This window comes from Anas acuta, chromosome 16, assembly GCF_963932015.1.
Source record: "Anas acuta chromosome 16, bAnaAcu1.1, whole genome shotgun sequence".
Lineage (NCBI taxonomy): Eukaryota > Metazoa > Chordata > Aves > Anseriformes > Anatidae > Anas > Anas acuta.
In genome coordinates this window covers 7109757-7132472 of record NC_088994.1, presented here as the reverse complement: position 1 = coordinate 7132472, position 22716 = coordinate 7109757, and the positions used below count along the sequence as shown (strand labels likewise).

The 22716-nt window shown below is 39.1% G+C and overlaps 1 protein-coding gene across 2 annotated transcripts in view; it reads left to right on the top strand.

Moving 5' to 3' along the window:
- The window catches only part of UQCC1 (ubiquinol-cytochrome c reductase complex assembly factor 1), a 47275-nt gene that overhangs the window by 11591 nt on the left and 12968 nt on the right, over positions 1 to 22716 (top strand). For both annotated transcript variants that reach the window (XM_068700570.1, XM_068700571.1), the window contains exons 6-7: positions 4763 to 4820; positions 11275 to 11383. In XM_068700570.1, the coding sequence (XP_068556671.1) occupies positions 4763 to 4820; positions 11275 to 11383 (167 nt within the window). The remainder of the gene's footprint in view (positions 1 to 4762; positions 4821 to 11274; positions 11384 to 22716) is intronic.

The window sequence follows — 22716 nt, the reverse complement described above, 5'->3', positions numbered from 1 at the left end:
ACTATCTCTGTTTAACAGATTAATTGAAAAAGATTTATAAATGTTACCCTAGATTGAAGGATTTTCAGAACCCGTCTAGGAAAGAGATACTGTGTTTTCTGTTTGCTACAGATTCTTCTGGCTCAGTACTGAGCAAAATGACTTCAATTACTATTTTTGTATTATTTTTGTATTCTTGGTACTGTCTTACCTTTTTAAAGAGAAAAATTCCTGGAGCTCTTCCTCTCTTCAAGCATATCACAAACAGCAGGTGGTCTTTCCCTCCTTTTTCTCCAGAATGTCATAGTTGTTCCTATTGTCTTTTTGCTCTACAGTACAAGTTGTAGCCAGTCAAGTTCTAAATTTATACACAGGGAAATCTCTGCTTGCATTCATATGAGACCTTTTTAATGCAAGGAAGTAGTTTTGTTGACACTGACTGTATGATGTATCTGTTGGTGTAAGAATGCCTGTGATGTTGGTGCCTATGGTGGTTGTTCCAAAGAACCCATTGTTCTAATATAGACAGATGTTTCTGTTACTTCTATCTCCTGCAGCTGTTTGGGGAATTGGCTCTAGAACCTAATAAGCATGTGATCTGTGTTTAAAAATTAATTCCCCTAAAAGATAGACTGGATGGAGTGGACAGGAACCTTTTACTTTGTTTGTTTGTTTATTTTTAACCAATGAAGAGCTTTAGGTTGTACATGTAGTTCCACGGGCAGATGAGTTGAAAGGGTGGCCAAAAGGAAAAGGCTCGCTTCTCCATCTTCCTTCCTCTTCTCTGCATGGGCTTTCTGCCTGTGTCTAGTCTGTTCAATTACCATGTCCTCTGATGAAATGTTTATGTCATTGAAAGGAACTAGCCTGCTTTTTTGCTGCCTTCCTGTTTTGCTGTGTTAGTGAATTAGTGACATATGGAAGGGACTGATGGCCAGAGGCTGTGGCATAAAATAGGTGGTGAGGAGTATGTGGTTCAGAGGTGGGAACATGGCATACAAGATACCCAACTTAGTTCAAGTCATCCTGTTTTAATCAAACTATATCAGTCAGGAACAGGTTTTTCCTTTTTGAGTTGGTCCTTTTTCAAGTAAAGGGAACAACACCTAAGCCAGAACTACGGCTTATTCTCAAAAGAGCAGTCTGGGATACTAGTAGGAACAGGAAGCAACTACCTCTTAGCTCTGTCTCTTGGTGATGCAGCAAACACAGGTGTGCCTGAGACCATGCTGATGTGGGTGCTACACACCCACACAATGAACTGCACTGCTCAAGACCCCTATGAATGGTAATGCTGCTGTGTGAGACTCAGATCAGGTCTGCCTGCACCAAAGCTGACTACATGCAGACCTAGAAGTGTAGTTATGTTTTGCTGCCCCCAGCACTTCTGGCTGTAGTTGCATGGTGCTGAGATATCCAAGTGAAATGAACAGTCAGCTCAGGTCTCTGGAGATCTTATTAGCTTTTTCTCTGTAGTTTGTGAAAGCTGTTAACCTGCTGAGCTGGCCTTGAAAACAGTACGCCCATGCATGTGTAAAACCATTTATGGGCTGATTAACCCCGTGTGATCAGAACTGGTTTGTCACAGAGTTGTCTTCAGTGTTTCTGGACCTGCTTTTGTGATGTGGTTACCTCATGGCTAGAATAATAACTGTGATGTGACCTTGTGGAACTCATACTGGTATGTGGATTTTGTGAGGTGGTTCTCTGACAGGTGACTTGGGTTGGCTGGATATTGTAGTGTTGAGGACTAGAACAATGACATAAAGTGCATGTCTTACAGGCTATCTTGCTGTCTCGGTGCATTTCTACTGATACCTTGTGCGTTTTTCTGAGAGTTTCTCTCATGCACTGTGAGCACTGTCTACTGCCCTTCTCTGCATTATGCTGTGGAACAGCAGTTCCTAAAACACTATGGATACGAGGTACATGAAGCTTCTGTAGCATAGAAAGGAGGTGTTCTAACTGAGGGTCTCCAGTATTATACTTAAGTTAACTTTAGTGTGTGTGCCATTCTGCTCTGTCTTTGTCCATGGATGATTATAAAGCAAAATTTTGGGAATTCTGCTTTTGGGCTGACATCCCAAATATCTGCTACACTGTGTTGCTTATATGGAAAGTGAGGCTGTTTTAACATTTTTTCTGTCCTTTGTATAAAGGAGAACAGAGAAATAGTAGAGGGAAGTAAGATTACTGGTGCAAAACCTTCTGTGCATAAAGCTTGTAGAGTTTGGGTAGTTCTAATAAAATATAGGAAGCTCCTGTTTGTGAGGAGAACACTTCATGCTTATCCTTATATTTGAAAGACCAGAAGAACTGTTAATATCAGGTAGGTGATACTGAGAGCTGAGTTGGAGTTTGTCTGAGCATGGAGTGTAGGGTTACCTTGAATTTATCTTCATCTGTTAATAGTGTTAATTGACCTGTTGTTATGCAGCTGCAGTAACAAAGAGCTGGCCCTATTTCAGGTAGTTCTTAGTAGGGTCTATCAAGAAGCACAAAAGAGATGGAGTTTACCTACAGTGCTTTGGATTCTTCTGGCTTCCGAAGCCCATCAGGCATCCTATTGGCACCTGTTGCTGTCTCAGTCGTGCTCTGAGTGGAACGCTGATGTAGTGCACCTATTTTTTTTTTTCAGGGTGTGGGGATGCTATCCAATTGTGTTCTTCCTAAAATTGTGATAGTTGCAAAGATGATCTATCATGAAAAATTCTACATTCAAGTTTGCTTCCCCTACTTGATGAATTTTAAGTGCAGAATATGACTGGAGAAAGAGGTACGTCCTCATAATCATGGGCATTCATGTCTCTTACGTGCACAGGTGTGAACAGGAGGTATTCTGTAGGCAGAATAGATTTATTCCCTAGCTGATAAGTATCACAGTAATTTCATAGGTAATTGCGCTTTGTGATATTTTTTTTTTCTGCATCTAACTATATTCTGAAGGGAATAATTTTCTCTTGAATTATAGGATGCATATTTCTGCCATGTTAGTTTCCTGGAATGAGGTCTTTCAAAACCCCAAATTTTATAAGTACCTTCTTTCAAAAAAGCTGATAACTAAGGGGAAGCTTGTTGCTTTAAAGAAACCACCTCTCCTTCAAGTTTAGGATACAGTCAGTCTTAATATTGAAGTTAAAAAAAATGAATTATGGAAATAGAAGTGCAACACTTGGAAAGCTAGAGGAAAAAAATCTTCCCTCCTGGTTATTGAATAGGTGTTTACAAACTCTCAGTATTTCCAGTAGTGGAGTTGTGAGCTTTGCTTTCCAATGAATTGTTAATTTTTGTGGTAGGAGACTGGTATGTGGGAATTGATTTCAGAAAATTCTCTCTCTTGAACGGAGTGTTTCACTCTGTGTCTTACCTGTGGAACCCTCATTTAATGAAATGGTTTGATTAATACAAGTGCTGTGTACTCTCTCTCTGATTAGAGATGCCTTAGCAAGTCTTTATGTCAAAGTAGTCATTTCTAGGCTCTTGAACTATTCCTAATAGGAATGAGACAGCCAGAAAGGGAGATGGGTGAGGAAAATCTCTGTTTAATCTCCAAACATAGACTGTTAGTGTCTTTATACCCTCTTAGAGGTGGTGTGGGTGATACATGGGCATTTGATGGTGAAGATTGGCACCCCCTATGCCCTGGTGGAATTATCTCTTTGAGGAGGGAGCAATAGTGATTGTTTGTTGTGGTGGATGCCTGACCATGGTTGGTATGTAAAAAGAAAGGCTGTAAAAATATTGCTTCATAATCCAGGTGAGCCTCCTTGGTGGTACTTGGGAGCCAGGAAGTATAGGAGTTGGGAAAGAATACATTCCTGTACAGAAAAAGATAAGGCTGGCTTCCTTGGGGCATATCTGACAGGAGAGTCTGTTTTTGAATACTCTGGCCTTCTTAAAGCTAGATTTGAATAGTTCAGAAGACAAGATGAAGTGCTTGGTAGGCGAAGGCAGCTGTGTTGAATCCTTCTCTTGAGGGATTCTCTACTGCTGTTTAAAAACTTCTTCAGGAGACAGATGTAGAAATAGCTTCCCACAAGGAAGCTTTAAGACTGAGAGGAGCTAGAGGACTTAATGTGCACGTAGCCCATAGGTCCATGCTTTTTAAACATGAGGAAAAGGAGTTTGTTGTGGCCTATAGACTAAATTTCCAGCCCCACAGCCTCATGACATGGTACAAATTCGGAGTGTGAACGTGCCTATGGAAACCTCTATAGCCCAGTGGCTATTGTAGAAGAACTGAGTATGGAAGAAGTTGTTTCCGTGGTTGGTTGTTTTTAATAATCCTAATATGGCTAGAAGCAAGGTATACCTCAGAGTGTAGTGGGTTCTGCAGCCATGTAGCAAGTCCTGACAGCTGAGTCAGAGCTAGCATGGTGTCCTGCCTCCAGTAGGAGGCAACAGCACTTGGTAAAGGATGAGTGTAAGAACTGAGCAAAGCATTCATTGTTACTACCTTGTTATTCTCTACTGCTTTGGGACTTTAGAAGCCACATGTTTTTCTTCTTAATTCTCCATTATGGATTTTTTTTTTTCTAATATAAATTTTATCTGAGTTCTACACATATGAAATCTTTTGGAATCTGCAGTGTCCCATGACTGCATGTTCTAAATTTTAAGCACATGTTTGACAGTAAATGATGTTTGCTTCCAATATGTATTTACTATGTAGAGCTAGAAATTAAATTACTAAAATGTATTTGGCTTTTGGTGGAGTGAATTTCTGTTAGATGGAAAAAAAAAGATGAAATTCATATTAATATTTAGCTTTGTTTCCATCAAGGGTGCCAAATGCCTGATACTTTGAATTCCTGGTTCCTTGTAGCACAGCTTCATGTCTGGTAAGTGGAACTTAAATAGTAATATAACTATTCTTAGGAAATAGAATGATAAGTACCTTATTGGGGGGGGGGGGGGAAGGAGGATATATGGTTATTGATAACAATGTTTATATTCAATTTACTAAATACTGAATTTTAGTAGTTTTCTACTAAAGAGCAAAAAGACCTATGGAGAAGCTAACATTGTTTAAATCTCTGAATTCCTAGGTAGTGGAATGATCTGTGCCATGAGTTTTCAAAAAGCCTTGCCTAGCCTGTGTGGAAAAATCTTATTTGGGTGTTTTAGGAAAAGTTTAAATTTATGTAGAAGTGTTTTAAATTGTGAGAATTTGTGGTGGTTGAAGTTGCTGCTTGTCAGAAGCATTTAACAAATTATAGCGCTGGCATTTATTCTTGCACCTCTGAAATGTGCATACAGGTTGGTGAATGCCAGCTTGGCTGTATGTAAAAATATTTAACACCTTACACGTTAAGTGTTTTGCCACCTTTTTTCATTTGTGAAAATAGCCAAAAAAAATCAGTTCTTCATCTAATATTACCTACTCATAAAGGTCAGAGGGATGCACAAGGGAGTACAGTTTCATGAAAGACCTGGCACTTAACAAAAATTACTGAAGTACATAGACTTGCACTCAGCTATCCAAAGGCTGAAAGGAAGTTTGTACTAAAATAGTTGCCTTATGCACAGGCCCCTTATTTCCTTGCCTCCTTTTTTTCCCCTTCCCTCTTTTTAATTTCCTGTCTCCTCAGTATATTGAAAGATGGGGCAGCTCATTTCACCAAGCAATGAGTAAATTAGCAGAACCATTGAATCAGTTAATGAAATCAGTGGAATCATTTAATGGATTACCCTTGAGACTTGCAGTTTATTTCTTACAGTTTCCTGTGAAAGGGACATTAATAATTGAATCAATAAGGCAATCATGTTTTGATATTCGGAAAACTACTGCAATAAACTTCAAAATCAAACCATTTGTAAATACCTGGGGGAAAACGAAGAGGGGTAACATGAATCTGCAAAGAACTCTTTTTTTCACATCTTGATTTTGTATTGATAGGAAAATGTACCTTGTGCCAGCATCATGGTCAAGATGTATAATCTTCTCTCATGACTGACAGGTGTAAAAATAAATAAGGCAACTATGGTAGGGAACTGTGATAGAAAAGGAATACTGGATAGAGAACTTCTAAGATCACTGCTACGTAAGAGAAAGCCAAGAATTTGAGCCTGTGGTGCTAAGGAGACAGCTAATGAGGGACACTGAAGTTCTTTTATGCTTAAGGTATGGTCAACATGTTGACAGCAAGGTACTACACAACATTGGAGAAACTAAATCTCTGCTTCATTCGACAACAGACTCCGAAGTCTGTTGCAAAACTTCATCTGACTATTGCTTCCCATAAGGAAAACTGTACTTGTTAAAGTGTTGAGCAGTTTGAGAGAGTCCAAAGGAGAAAAAGAACCATCAAGTTTGTAGAAAACTGTTCTTGCAAAGAAATAATTATCAGATTTTCGTAGAAAGGAGTGAGGTTACTGTACTATGAGATTTGCTGCTTCAGAAGAAAGGAAGTAATCTGTCTATGGTTCATCCTAGGAGAACAGGAAGCAAGGGGCTTAAAATTGCACCAAGAGAGAGTGTTAAATAAAGACATTTTAAGAACAAGTTTATCTGGACTGTCTTAGACATTTAGTTGAGGCATTGCTGTCTTACCTTGAGGGAATGGGCTAATTGACCTAAGCAGAGGCACGAGGAGGGAAGATGGCTACGCAGCCAGGCTCAGATCTGTTAGCTTGTGTCCTATCAAAAAACTATACGTGGTTGTAAATACAGTAGTTAGCAAACTTGATAGGCTGAAGCAAAGGATAACATGCAAACATTCTAAACAATAATGAGCAAGAATTCAGAATTCTGCTTCTTACCATTATTCTAAGCTACCATTGGTCGTAAAGTATATCATGACATATAGCTGAAGTCTACTCAGGAACTTCCTTCTCCAGTATCCAAATTGCTGGCCATTCATGAATGATCTGGGTTAAACAGAGTAAAGCAACAGCTTTCCAAAATTCTTGTTGATATTTCTGTTGTTAAGCCAGAGTAATTTCTCTGATCTAGTGTAACACAACCCTAGAAATTGTTGTTCAGGAACAACTGAGGAAGCCAGAATGACTGGCTATGCAGGGGATAGTATGAAGCTCTGAGTGGGCTTGAGCCGTGGAAGCATATTATCACCTTGATTGTGTAGTACTGAGCCACATCCCACCAGTTAATTGGGGTGATGACAATTGCTGCTTCTGGTGTATAAGCTAGTCAGTGGACATTACGGGAATACCGATGGAAACAGTCACAGCTGAGGCTCTTGTGGGAAACTGCTACTTCTTGCCTAAGATGGATAGAGGTGAAGGTGCTCCTCTTCCTTTTCAGGCATCCTTTCATATATTTTTCTTCTAACATAACCTCTCTGCATGCATAAATTATCCAGCAAATGTTAGGTAGATAGATTTCTAAAGACAGTTTGGAATAATCCTGCTTTCGTGCTTTGATGAAGATGAGTCAGTATTTGAGTAAACTGCAGAACAGATTCAGTAGTGAAACGATAAAATGTTTCACACTGTGTTGATCCAGTTAGAAGGTTTATAGTCTTTAAAGAGTGTGTGTCTTTTTTAAACCTCAGACAGCAGGTGTAGTAACAAACTACCAAATTTTCAAATAAACTGCAGATTTCCATGATCTCACTCGTGGTGCTGCAGAACAGCTCTATGACAGCACTATGCATCCAAACACAGAGAAACCTTTTAGACTTCAAGGGTAGCCAGTTTTAACTAAGAACACTACTCCATTCCTGCTCATCAGTGACCAGCTGTTAACTGCTAGTCTGTGAACTACTCTCCTCTTGGTTTGCCATTGCTAAGGCAGACTAGATGGGAACCAGTGTTTATGCCTGTGGGGATTCTTGCCAAGCCACTTTTTTTTTCCTTTTTTTTTGCCGTGCTTGTGTATTGAGTGAGAGAAGCATAAAAATATTTTTCTTAACCCAGAGTTAGACTTCTAAACTTAGTCTTTAACTCGTTGACTTAAGAGTGAGCAAAAAATTTTGGATACAATAACTAATTAACATTTTCATACAAGTCAATTATATAAATACACAAGAGGAACAAAGGTTTTGAAACTGGTGGAAGTAAGTAAGAAAGAAGTTTTAAGCTTGCTGTGTGTTTGACTTGTGGCAAGATAGACAGCTGTCCTGATGTCTGGACCATTGGTTTAGCAGAAAGCTTTGCCATTTTTCTGAGGGCAAGAAGCTGACAGATTCACTTTTTACTACCATCTTAATTGCATTTAGTTGCTGGGACAGTGGTGCTATTAGACTGAAATGGGGTTGTCACTGCCACAATATAAACCTTGGGAATTCTTACATGGCTCTGTTTCCTGGAACGGGAATTGCCACTCATCCCAGTGTTCCCTTCACTGACTGTTGCCTGTTCCCTTTTCTACTCACCCTCTACCCAGGTTCTCTGCCACTGTGGTGGTTTTACTCGGGTGTGCACCCAAATTCCACCATGGCTGCTCTCTCACTCCCCATCCTCAAAGGAAAAGGGGAAGAAATTACAATGCAAGGGCTCAAGGGTTGATATAAGGACGGTGAGTTAGATTCTTCTCACAGAAACCACCCCTATAGCCCCCTGCCACCAAAACCTTGCCATGTAGACCCACTACGGTCACTCCACCTTTTGATCACATGTCTATGTGACACGCCTCAGTCCCTCTCTCTGGCCTTCTGACCTCATTATGTTAGGATTGTGTTATATTGGAGCCAGATCCATGGAGCCTCTAATGGTTGCTGTCATTTTCCAAAGCCGCCATCTAGGAATCAGATTCTGGCCCAAAGGCTATTCTTTTATTGTTGGTGTGTCAGTTGAATGACCCTTGTATGGGACTTATATGTATGGTTCTATTTAGGAAAAAAAGAGTAGAGAAGCAATGTAGGTTTTGGTGCCTTCAGTTTGCTTTCACTCTGTGACTCATCTCTGGCAATAAATTTTTCTATCTTTGCAGATTAAAACAAAGTTTTATTTACTAATCAGCACATCACATAGAATCCATCATAAAGATTGGCATCTGCCCTTTTACAGGTCAGCCCAACAGACAAGTTTCAAATGTTTATGATTTTCTCTGAGCTGGCATTCACAGAGCACCAAATACTTCTAATGCCTGAAGGGAAGCCCAGATCTTATCTCCACTGGAGAAATGAACAGATGCATAAATCATTTTTTACCTCTTAACTCTTGTGGTACCTTCACTATTGGTAATACGTGGCTGCTTCAAAGAGGCCTGCAGTAGCTCTGCTCTGTTGCTTTTACAAAGTTGTGAGAAAAAGCTTTTATGTGAGCAGTTCCTAAGCTGTAGCATGTGTCTGTGCAAAGCTGTGACTTATTTTAGTTTCAATGTTTGAGCTTCACTGCATCCACAGTAACTTAGTCAACCCAAACAGGCTCTTCTAATCTGAAAAACAGGAGCCGAGCTGACTGGTAAAGTGGAGAACGTGGGCTGGTGATGGGACTTGTCTCTTAGGTTAGTGAGGCAATAGCCTGTATTTCAGTTCATGCTGTTTACAAATGTAGGAGGAAATAAAAGGAAATACATTTGTTGTGGTGGTGGTTTATTTTTTAGACTGAATAGCAGCAATGAATTTCAAATGGCTTTAAAACTTGTTATAAATTAAAAAAAAAAAAAAAATTAAAACAACGCAACCTGGTATTCATAGTAAGATTGCGGAATCATCTAGGTTGGAAGAGACCCCCAAGATCACCTAGTCCAACCTCTGACCTAACACTAACAAGTCCTGCACTAAACCATATTGGTAAGTTCAACATCTAAATGTCTTTTAAAGACCTCCAGGGATGGTGACTCCACCACTTCCCTGGGCAGCCCATTCCAGTGCCTAACAACCCTTTCGGTAATGAAGTTCTTCCTAATATCCAACCTAAACCTCCCCTGGTGCAACTTTAGCCCCTTCCCCCTCATCTTCTCACCAGGCACATGGGAGAATAGACCAACCCCCACCTTGCTACAGCCTCCTTTAAGGTACCTGTAGAGTGCGATAAGGTTGACACTGAGCCTCCTCCAGGCTAAACAGCCCCAGCTCCCTCAGCTGCTCCTCATCAGACTTGTTCTCCAGACCCCTCACCAGCTTTGCTGTCCTCTGGACTTGCTCGAGCAGCTCGATGTCCTTCCTGTAGTGAGGGGCCCAAAACTGAACACAGCACTCGAGGTGCGGCCTCACCAGAGCCGAGTACAGGGGGACAATCACTTCCCTAGCCCTGCTGGCCACACTGCTTCTTATACAAGCCTTCTTGGCCTTGTTGAACTTCATACAGTTGACCTCAGCCCATGGGTCCAGCCTATCCAGATCCTCCTGCAGAGCCTTCCTACCCTCAAGCAGATCAACACAAGCACTTAACTTGGTGTTGTCTGCAAACTTACTGAGGGTGCACTTGATCCCCTCATCCAGATCATTGATAAAGATATTAAAGAGGACCAGCCCCAGTACTGAGCCCTGGGGAACACCACTAGTGACCGGCCTCCAGCTGGATTTGACTCCATTCACCACGACTCTTTGGGCCTGGCTATCCAGCCAGTTTTTAACCTAATGAAGCGTACGCAAGTCCAAGGCAAGAGCAGCCAGTTTCTTGAGGAGAATGCTGTGGGAAACAGTGTCAAAAGCCTTGCTGAAGTCAAGGTAGACCACATCCACAGCCTTTTCCTCATCCACTAAGTGCATCACTTTGTCATAGAAGGAGATCAGGTTTGTTGAGCAGGATCTGCCTTTCATAAACCCATGCTGACTGGGCCTGATCACGTGGTTGCCCTGCTGCATGATGACGCTCAAAATACGATCCTACAACACACAAACTTGTGATTTCTTCTAGCATGTACTGCATTTAGGGGTTTTACCAAGTGGTTGGATGTGTATCCTAAGATCCCTGTAGTTGAAATAATTTAGGACAAAGCTAAAGTGAGTTTGGGTGATGTCTGTAACTTGCTTAAGCTTTTGCAGCTTGGCTAGGACAGACTCTTCCAGCATTTTAGTATACCAGGCTGAATTAACAGCTGGCTTCTAGCCTAGGATTAGACAAGATATTTGTTCCTACTCCAAAGAGTGATATGTTCTTAAGGCTATGGAATTTAGGTTGCAGTACTGTTTAACTAGATTACAGTACTGTCAGCCAAAGTAGAGTTTGCTGTCACTCTTCCATAGCTGGATTGGCCGAAATCCAACAGATACAGCTCTTGAGAACAGAATAGACAAATTTAGGATATTTAAAAAAAAACTTTGTTCCTGATCACAAAAGCACATACTCTAAGGAGAATCTTAAATAAGCTGAAATAGATTTAATTTATTCTTTAAATTTGAAGAAAAACTGGAAGCTATGAATATGGTGTTTATGTTCTTGCAGGATGTGTCTGGTACGAATGAAGCAAGAGGGTCGTGCTGGAAAATACATGTGTCGCTATATAGTTCATTGCATGTGGGAGGATGTTCAACAACGTGGTAAGGTGATGGGGGTAAGTTATCTTTGGTGTTGATAATCTTGATTATTTTGATGATTCATCTCTTCCAATGCTTTTGTAAATTCACGTCTTGAAAGAATTTTTAAGAATAAATTTATAGCTACATATGTAGTTCTGTATTACCTTAAGATGGTACATGTAGCCTTAATCTTGGTCACTCGTTCCTGCAGCTGCACTGGCTATTGTATTGAGCCCCTGACTTTAGTTTTGAAACCATATTATGGCCTGGATGAAGATACTGATTTGTCTGTAAATAATTAATTTTCCACATGGTTTGCTACCTGATTGCAGAAACATATACTATTCTAAACTCTCTGTATTTGATTGTATTTCTCAAGTATTATGTTTTGAGTTTTTCATTGTCCTGTGCTTTCAGCCTTGACTTCCTGTTTATCATCTTGTCTAAGAAAAGCACCAGAGAAAAAGACTGAATGAAATAGCTTATACATTTTTGGCCTTTTCCCATGTCTTCCATGTCATAGCAGCTGTTTCATGTTTCTTTAGAAACTGGAGATGGTTCAGAGCCTTGTCCTAGGTGTAAATTTAAGGTTGCTCCTCTTTAAAAACAAACAAAACCACATTACCCTCCTCAGCTGCCCCCCCTCTCCTCCTCTCATCTCTTCAGGGTTCTTTGAACTCCATCAGAGCACAGAGAGAATACTGCTTTTGGACAGAAAGCTATTTCTCTGTTCCTTTTTGACGATGCTGTTTTTATTTATATGAACTGAACTCAAATGTCATCTTTTAGTTTTCCTTACAGGATTTGGGGCTTGGACCCAACGATCCCTTGAGGTCCCTTCCAACCCCTACAATTCTGTGATTCTGTGTGATTCTGTGATTTGAAGCAACAGCGAACAGCAAACAGAAGCAAAGCTGTTTGCTACCCTTACAAGTATGTAGAATGCAAAAGCGAGGCATAGTGTAAGTTAGAGCTGTATCGAGGCTTTTAAGTAGTCTCCAAGGAAATAAAAAAAAAAAAAAAGATAGGGCTTATTGTCCTTTCTTTGTGAAGGGAAGCACAGGGCTTCCATTTCTGCAAACTGAATTATTCATCTGCTCTCAAAATTCCCCCCAGATGTTGAAAATTGAAAGCTTCCGTATATGTTTTTATCTAATCTGGAGCCTCAGATGTTAATATATGCTTTTTTAATTGTATGTTTGCTGTATGATGCAACTATAAAGAGATCATATGTTGTTTAAATGCCATTCATTCCTTGCTTTGGCAAGCTAGGCATCTTTTCAGTTTGTCCTTGAATTAAAATTTCACAATCTTTGTAATGATGATCATGCAATGTAATAATAAATATGCTTATACTGCAATAATAAGATGCCTACAATATGTTTTACATTATCAAGATATGCTTTTGGCTGTAACCTACTCTTAACATAGCTTTTATGTAGCAATAGCTGATGCTTAAAGAAAGCATGTACACATTTAAAGGCTTGATCCCACAAACAGCTACATCTGTGTGTATATTTAGTACAATTTAGCTGCACAGAAGCCCATAGATTTTAATGAGACTCCTAGTGAGAGAAGGTGGACTGTTGAGGTAGCAGCTAACTAGAATAGGCACTAAGAAAGCCTAGTGAGCTGTACTAGTTTGTAGACTTGGAAATCAGGACAGTGCTCTGCCCCATCCTGTTTGTGAAGGAACATAGCTTTCATAATTGTTCAGAGTTTTTTCATTCATCCTTTAATTATTCCTAATCTTTCAGTCATTAGTTTGTCAAGTTTTTATTTGTAGTATTTAATAGTCTTAACTCTTCTGGTAGTATTTATTGTCTGTTGCATAAAAACAGTTTATACATTGATGTTTGTAGAGGTTAGCTGTTCCCTTTTTCCTTATCCTCACTTTTTTTTTTCCCTCTGTGCTAGTGATCTTAGCCTACTGTCCCATTTTGCCCATCCCTCTGCACAGGTAATTCTCCTTTCACCCATGCTTTCTCATCCTTCCTCACTTTTTTTCCACTTCACATTCATGTATGCTCACTGAACTTCTCACATCTCAGCTTTAGGAGTAGTAAGTGATAAATAAAGGATGCTTACACTGGATGTTAGGTTCTAATTATTAATCTTGATGTATGTATCTCTAGCCTTTCATCTTAAAAGAAGTTGAGGTAATTCTTTACCTTATCTCTTACAATCTGACAAAGAATTTGTGATCCAGTTGGGAAATATGTATAAAAGCTGTTTATTTTAAAGCAGTTTAGTCCTGCAGTCAGTATATATTGAACCTTCAAAAGAAGATAAATACGTCAAGAGAAGAATAGTAGATAAAGGGAAAAGATTATGACGTTAGTGTTTCACTGCTGGTGCTTTCAGATTTCATAATCTGAGACTTTCTCAGAAGTAAGTCAAATGAAAAGAAACTTTTCCTGAATTATTTTATGGCACTAAGATATCAACTGCAGAGCTCCCAAAAGGAGCAATGGAAATTCTATACCCTGATTTTCTGTCATACAGGGTATCAGTGGTCAATATTAACCCCCAATTGGTACATTCCTGTATAGTGGTACACGTGACAGAGGACCTGTATGAAATTTGCAGGTTGGATGCAGTTAGATTAACTTGGTGACAGACAAAGCTGCAGTTCTTCAGCTTGTTTTCATATCTAGCAAGAATTACAACATTTGATGCAGAAAATTGATATTATATTCCTGAATTGATATGGATAGTTTATTGAAATACACCATCTGCTCTTAAGTATATAAGTTCATTGGAGCTGAAAGTGATAGAATGCAAGGCATTTTAACTGCTAATTTACATCAGCTCCAACTCCAAATGGAGTTTGTATTATTTCAAAAACTGGTTGTTAAAATTGCTGAAATCTAAATCTCAGCTACAAAGTTTTGGGACCTGTTAGCCTGAGCTCCTTCAGCACTCCTGAATGTCGGCAAGAGTCAGAAACCAAAACTTGACACAGCTGTAAAAACACACAGAGAGCCTGTGGCCTCAGCAAATTCTACTGGTGCAGGCATATTTCAGATATAAATTTTACTCTGCTGTCCCTTGTACTAATGAAGTCAGTTTCTTTTGGTGGATTTGCAGCCAGGTGTGTCCAGTTCTGTGGCTAACCAGTGCTCTTTACTTAATTTTTCCACTAGTGACATTTCTATCAAACTTTAAAAACAAACAGAAAAATTGGCTTGATGCAATGGCTCAAAGTGTTAATAGTAACGTTAGGCTGGGTAAAAGACTTCTTTCGATCCTGCTTTGCCAGAGATCTCCACCTTGTGGCTTGCAGTGAATAGACTTACACTGTCCAAACTGGCAGCTGCTTTATCGTTTTATAAGGGTAATTCAATCAGAAATTTACTAGAAATTGCTGCTATTTGTCTTCCAATCAGTGTTCTTCAGCAACCTGAATATTAACCTTTCTGATCTGAGTATTGTTTCACTAACTGGTGTGTATAAAAGCAGTTGTTGCAAGTTTGAATGTATTTTAATATGCTTAGATGAAGCTGCAGACCTGATCAGAAGGATTTGTGGATGCTGGAGTTCCATGGAATGGAATTTCAGATGGTAATCTGACAATAGAGATGTGATTCTTAAAACAAGAACAAGAACAACAAACACAATAAAAGGCAACCTCCCCCCCCCCCCACTACTTCTGGATGCAGATTGCATGCAGCTTTAGAAAGAGGCATCACTCTTCACTCAAATGCACATATATTGTTGTAAGCTCATTTTAGCAGTGATAATCTTGTGTGTTGTGGTAGCATTGTGCTTCTGAAATAAGTTTTTTTCAGTGCAGAAGAACAATTCATTTTTAAACTGTATGTGTTCTAAAAGCTGCAAAAGAGATGAGAATAGGAGGGGCTGTCAAGCCCAGCATGCCCAAACATGTTTTAATTTATCTTAATCCCACTTTCCTGTTTTCCCACCAGACCACTCAGACCCCTGCTCCCCTGCCCCCCTTTTTTTTCCAGGAACACATCTAGGTGTCTTTTGAATTCATTTATTGGCTCTGCTGCTCATAGCACAATACAGTCTTTGTTATACTTTTAGCTAGAGCTGTTTATATACAGTGACCATAATTTGTTCTCAGTTACATTGGTGTACATCTTAAGTAACACCATCAGAATCAATAACATGGTTCACATCAATGTAGCTGAGAGCAGAATTTAGCTCTGTAAATTTGAACACAATTTTGGCTTAATACTCTTCGTACAATTAAAAGACTTTAGAAGATTAAAATGCCATTTTGCTGTACACCAGCAAAAAAAAAAAAAAAAAAAAAAGGCAGAGCCAGAATTTAGGTTTACATCCTACATTATTGGACTTTCCTAAACTTGATACAGTTCAATTAAAGTTGTTATTTTTGTGGAGAATGAAGTCTGACGCTTACCTAAGGACTCAGAAATCACGGTCAGAGTGAGACCAGTAAGGTTCTAGAATGGCTTTCAGAGATGAGAGGACGTAGTGTAAAATTGATAAAATTTTCAAGATTGAATGCAGTCTTTGTATGAATTGAACTAATGCAGTTGATTGACCTACAGTGGGAAGCTACTACACTTAAAGACTCAGGGGGGTCCCTTTCAGGCTGGTCTTCAAAATGTCATGCAAAGTCATGGAGTCAATTTGGGATGCACAGAACAGAAACTACGTTATCATGGGAGAACAGGGGAGATCTGGGGCAGAAAGAAAGTGTGTGTAGTATTCTGGCAGCATAGCAGATGTGGTAGTTGAGATGAGGAAAGTATACTGAAGGAAAAGATGTAGAGAAGGTAGTAATTTTTTTCAGAAAAACTCTGAGATAGAAGAAAGAAGAGAGCTTTTAGTACAGTTGAAAAAGTTAAAATAAAAATCTAAGGCTAAAGAGGAAAAATTTTAGTTTCAAATGGTCTGTACATTTTAAAATGTGCAACTTCACTATGACATTTTAATGAGAAAAATGTTAAGATATTGATGATTATTTTAAGGAAAAAAAAACAACTTCTCAAAGTATTGAGATTCAAAATCGCCATATACATTTTTGTGCTTTTTTGTTCAATAGGATAGCAAGCTTTGTATGACATGTTTAATTAAATTTAGTGTATTAAGAACATCATAAAAAATGATGTTTGAATTATCCACAGGTAGTTAATCTAATCTGAAGATTAACTGGGCTGTGGATGCAAAGGCCTTGTGAGATTAGGTCCAATACAGCTCTTTAAAATCGAAGCAATATCACATAGGCACTTCTACTTCCGCGGTGTTTGCTAATTAAAAAACAAACAAACAAACAAAAAAACATGATCTTTTCCTCAGAGCATGAAAGCCAAGTTGCATCAGTTCTGTGCACCACTTGTGGGTCCAATAATGCCAGTGTTCACTTGATTTTCTTTGTTACAGGGGTTCTCCATCCCCTGTTTGTTAGGGTTATGGATTATACAGTTAGGGTATGGATTATACGGTTATTGACAGTTCTTCAATCCCATTTAAGACGATGATGGCTCTTCTCTCTATTAACAAACTAATCCACATGTAGAAACTTAAGCACAATACTGATTCTCTAGGTAGAGAAGCCATGTATGTATAAAACACTTGTGTTTAGAACATAAAATACTGTGGACCTGAAGATCCTTTGTGCCAAGGATACATGTGTTCCTGGGCATAAAGGAAACGTGTTACTTATGGTCATACACAGTGAATTAAAAATATTCACTTTGGGTGGTTAAAGTGTTTTTGAAATCACAATTGTAGGGTCTGTTTCTCTAGCAGTATGAGAGTATGGCTTTGAGATTAACATAATAGACAGAAAACAAGTCCTGTAGAAAATGGGATTATAGTTGCTGTTTTAGCTAACAGCCTATAAAGCTTTTAGTAAAAAAAAATTTACATCTAGCTATCAATACTACATTTTGAGTAGGAAAGCATGATGGGGTCACACCATATCCTAGGAGCTGTGTGATTCAGAGGGGATAATGAAACATATTTTATTTATTGCATGCTGAGTGTGCATGAATAAAATTTCAGAATGATTATCATCTATGCAGCAGAGTAGGTTTTTTTTTTGCTTTAAAAAAAAAAACAACCTTTTGGAGATATTTTCCAACAAGAGGTACTCTGATGTCTTGAGTATAGTGGCCTGAAAATGCCAATTTATTGGCTAGTGTCATTGAAGGTTTAATAGGTAAGTCAGAAATGCATGTTTAAGGTCAAGTTCAATATGATGGAAATTAAGAAACTGGTTTTAAAGTTAGCTTTGTCTTGTACTTAGAGGCTTTGTATGTGGTTGAAGTATTGCTTTTCCTTCATCAGTAGGATGTGAATTTTGATTGATTTGCCTAAATTCACCTTCTGAATGTCACCAAGCAGTGGTTTCAGAACACCATATTCAAAATTAGAATCTAATTCTTATTGTATGAAGTCTATCTGCACATAATAGAAACAGAAATACAAGCAAAAAAAAGGAATAGAAGCATCAACTCTTGGTCCTTTCTCAAAGAGCTCCAAAGTTCTTAGTGAGTTTCCAGTAGTCCTCACTTCGTAAATGCAAAAGAGCACCAGGTACTGCTTTCAGAGTAAATTTATTATTATGTGATTATGGAAATCTTATTAACTTAAGTATGCAGGCAGATGCATGTGTGTGTAATAATACCTTGAAAATACCTGGACCATGATGAGGTCCGGAACAAATAGTAAGCATGGTGATGAGAGCTTAATGGGGTCTTTCTCGTGTTCACTTTTTATTGTAGTTCTAGATTTGCCAGGGATACCTGGTATTGAAATCAAGGTATAATATATGCTTGGGTTCTTTGCAGTTGACCTGCCCACAGTTTGCTGTAAAGTCTGGTATTAAAAAAAGTAAATAAATTAAATTTCCCAGATGTATTTGCTTCTGTTGCCCTAAGGTAGTGTTTGTCATCTATTTTGTGCCTTCCTCTGGTGCCTAAAAAACTACACTGGAAGCTGCCGTGTGACTTCTAGAAATACTTTTCATTATTCCCCGCATATACCTTTGTGACTCACTTGCCAAAATTGATTTTACTGTGCTGTGGTTGTAGATGTTAACTGCTGCCTCATGTTCCTCAAATTCTTCAGAACGTAGTGCAATTCCCACAATTCAAATGTTGAGCAATGGAATTGCTTCTCACCACAACTGCACTATCTTTATTTTCACAGTGTAGAGATGACAGCAGAAACAGGGAAGTGATCTGTAGTGAACCTGTCTCAATTTCCAGGCTCAGCAGAGCTGTTAGCAGTTAGGTTTTCAGTGTTCCTGGTTCCTGTCATTGCTCTGTGTATCACTTACTGTTTCTTATGCTTTGCCTGTGGTCAATACAGGGTGGAATAATGTGTTATGCTAGGTGTTTTGGAAATCGTTATCAGCTTTCTATTCTTCTGGAGTTTGTCCCAGAATTCCACAACTGAGATCAACTGATCAGCTTGGCTAAGTCTTTGGAGTCTCTTCGAAGAAAGGTATCTCATGTGGATGTAATTCTTTATTAACCCCAAGCTGTTGCAGTGAAAACATATATACACTTTTAATCTCCCTTTCCAATACAGAAAAATACCCAGACCAATGTCTCTTCTAAATCAAACTATTGAGAGGTTCCCCGTGTACTTTGATCATATTGTTGCTTATGCTTTTCACTGCCAGTCGAATGTCACTGGTATCTGCTGTTTCCTCTTCAAAATCTGTATAACTTAAGATTTCTTTATGTTTGTGGTACATGTCTGTATTAAAAGACAATAACATAAGCATTAGTTAAGGTTCCAGTGTGGTGCAGGGATGCTGCAGAGGGGCTGACATGAAAGGGCTGAAAATCCTGCTCTGGTTCTTCTGCAGATGCTGTTAGGCCACCCTACCATGGCACGTCTATCTGTGAATAATGCCATGTCAGGTAGTATTAACTGAGCATGAGCATTTGACCCTGAAAGAAGCATGGTAACTCTTATGAAATATAGCAGCTTGGTGACTTTATGGGGGTACATCATGCCAGTCGTTTTCTGTACATATTCAGCTTCCATTGAATGTTTCCAAATGCTAATTCTGTCCAAACTAAGGAGTGGTTGAAGTCCTACATTTGGCACAAATTCTGGCCTTGTCTCCACAGGGCACAGATGAAGTGGTTTTGGGATCTCTTCTCTTGTCTTTATTTTGAAGAATAGTTAGCAACTATGTTTTCTTCGTGTCTGAGGGAAAATGTGTGTGCAGCTTTGCAGACTACTCTGTTTACAGGATGTCCCGGTTTCAGCTAGGATAGAGTTAATTTTCCGCCTAGTAACTGGTATGGTGCTGTGTATGTGGAAGAAGGGGCACTGCGCAGAAGGAACTGCAAGACTGTAGTCTCTGTGTCAGCCAGTACAATGACTCTAATAGGATCTTTGTCATCCTTCCACAATATTTGTGCAATTGTGGTGATGAGCCTATACCACTCTCTCCTGTTATAAGAACAGGGTGCTGCTATTTTCATAGCCTTTTTTGCTTGACTCTTTGGTTTTGTTAGTTTACTTCTGCATTGATGACTTTTCGTAATGATGCATTGGCCATATTATTGTTTCCTGATATGCCTCATTTTGGCATTTACTTGTAGTATGTAGGTAATTACTTAAGGTCTTAACTTATCTCACCCATTATGCATGGTTTTTGTTTTTCCTTCCTCTCCTTATTCTTGATAACTTTTGCATTGCCCTGATGCCTGAATTCACTTGAGCTTGTATCTTTTCTCCCTTTTCAGGTTTTTCACCTGCTTTCACAATTGCTGTGTCAGTATGTCTCATACTTCTCCCTTCCTAACTATCTTTTAGAGAATTAGTCTATTTCTCTACCCGTTCCTTTTACCTGTTAATTCTTTGTTTCCTTGCAGAATTCCTTTCTGTATGTCAGACTGGCACCACCACCTCTCTCCATTCTCTTGTTTTCTTTGATGATCATAATCCTGTTATAGTCATGGTGCCAGTTGCGCCTGCTCTCCATTCCTGCTTCACTGCTTACACAGGCATGTGCTGACTCTGTCATACTCTTCCAGCAGCCTCATATTGCAAAGGTCCACAATTAACCTCACGATATGTCTTCTCTGCTAAACCTACTCTTGAAAGTTGAAGCATCTTCATGACTTTGATTCTTTCAACCCCAGATCTTGAATGTCATGCAGTTGGCCTTAGCCCATCAACCCAGCCTGCCCAGGTCCCTCTGCAGAGCCCTCCTACCCTCATGCAGATTCACAGTTCCACCTAACTTGATTTTGTCCTCAATCTTGTTGAGGGTATACTCTCTTCTCCTGAATGCAGCTCTGTGCCACTTCAGTTGTACAACTCTTCAAAGTACAGTCTTAAATTCTGCTGCAGAAGCAATGTCTTCATGTTTATAATGTACCTACTGCAGTGCCTAGTAGTCTGGCTAGGTAAGTGGATTGCAAATGTTTATGTTTTTCTTAGAGCTCAGTTTATTTTGTTACTTCATTTTCTGACTTCTCCAGCCTGTTTTATCTGTTCATAAAACTGCCAGTTCTATGAAGTCCTTATTTTTGACTGCTTTTGCTAACAACTCCCACAGTAAAATAAATGGTGCAAATACAATGCATTCAGTAATTGCAGTGCTGTCTTTCATGCTTTTTCCTTTGCTATTTTTTATTCCTTTAATATAAGCAATTTTTTTGTACACATCTAAGCAAACTTTTCTGTTTTCCATGCTGTTTTGGGAATCTCAGTAGATTCAATTCTTTCTATTCCCTTGTCTGTCCTAAGTTGTTTTATCTTCTTCTGTTTCAGATCACGCACAGCACTTACTCTTTCTCTGTTGGTATTAACTAGATAATTATTGTTACATTTCTGTTAGAACTTGAATGTTTTTGTCTCCATATTCAAAGGGTAGGAAATAATGCAAAAGGTTGAAACAATTTCACCAAAACACCGGCATATCTGATCTTACAAAGAGATCTATGTTGCTAGCATCATATTGATTTTCAAATTAATCATATGGCCTTGTGGTCATGAGAATGACTGAACATAAAAAGGGAGATTCAGCTCGTGGTAAGGAGTAATGTGGATGGAAGACTGTGTCACTAAAGTCTTGGTGTATGGAAAATGAGCAACACTGATCTGAGCTCATTTTTGTATGGATTGGGCATAGATGTCATAACTCCAAATGTATGTGGAGGGTAACAGAAAGCAGCATTCCTGTGAATGACCAGTTGTTCTGGGAATATCACCTGAACTATATATTCACTTGTCTAGTTCATGCTGAAGGTACTAACGTTTTCTTCTATTTGTAGCTGTTAAATGAAGACTTTGGTTTTTGAAACTGAGGAAATCATAGAGACACGTTTAGTTGATGGAAGTTGGTGGTGATAGCCCGAGAGGACAGAGCTGTGTACAAGAAGATTGAAAATAAAGTCTGAGAGTATCCTAATTTTCCCCTTTTGTGTTTCCTGTTTAATTCTGTACTTGCAGGGGAGAAGATACTGCATATCTAGGTTTCATCTCTGTTATTTAGGAAACTGCAAAAGGAAATTTTTGCCTTTTTAAAATCCTTGATTGCTCTTTTAGGATCTTCTGGAAGTTTATTTATCCACGGCAGCATCAAGTCTGAATGAAATACAGAAGAGGGAAAACTCACAGTATCTTACCATGCGGCTTTTTCATGGTTCACTTTTCTCCTTTGCCTTTTACTTGAGGGCAGAACTAGGGTACAGAAATAATTTTTGTTCGCTTCTGAAAGGTTACAGTAATAAAGAAACTCTTGTTAACATCAGAGTATATGGCAGGCAGGAGTTTTCACAGTCTGGCATTGTTTATTTTACCAGCAATTTGGAACCTTCTGCACTCTTAAAATATTGGCAAGAAAATATTTAACTGTTAACTATTCTGTGGCATGCGTGTGTTTGAAGCCCTGGGGAGGAGGAGTGCTTGGGGAAATTGGGTTTTTCTCAGCTTATGATTGAAACCAGAAGGTGCAGAATATTGGTAGAAGGTGAGAGTATTGTGACTTCAAATTTCAATTTTATTCGAATGTAGAACTGATGGGAGAATGCCAGGCGGGTCATGTATGAGCAGGGCTGTGATAGGAAATACTGGGAAGTCTGATGGGGCAAACACAAATAAGCTGGGCTGCTGGACACTACAATAATGAATTTCAAAGTTAGATAGTGAGAGTGAGTGTTTGCATTTGTCCTGACCTCAGTCACTGGATAAAGGCAGTAGCAGTACTAGGTGTTAGCATCAAGGATTAGGTTTACTAATTGCATGGAATCTAGCTATTATTCCTCAATTTGGAAATGAAATGAAATAAAATGAACTCTTTTGTGTGTGTGGAGGGTTTTCTTGGAGAGGAGATGGCAACTGCTTTGGGGGACATGCTTGTTCCAACTCAACAGAAAATTGGAAACTTCTTGGAGAA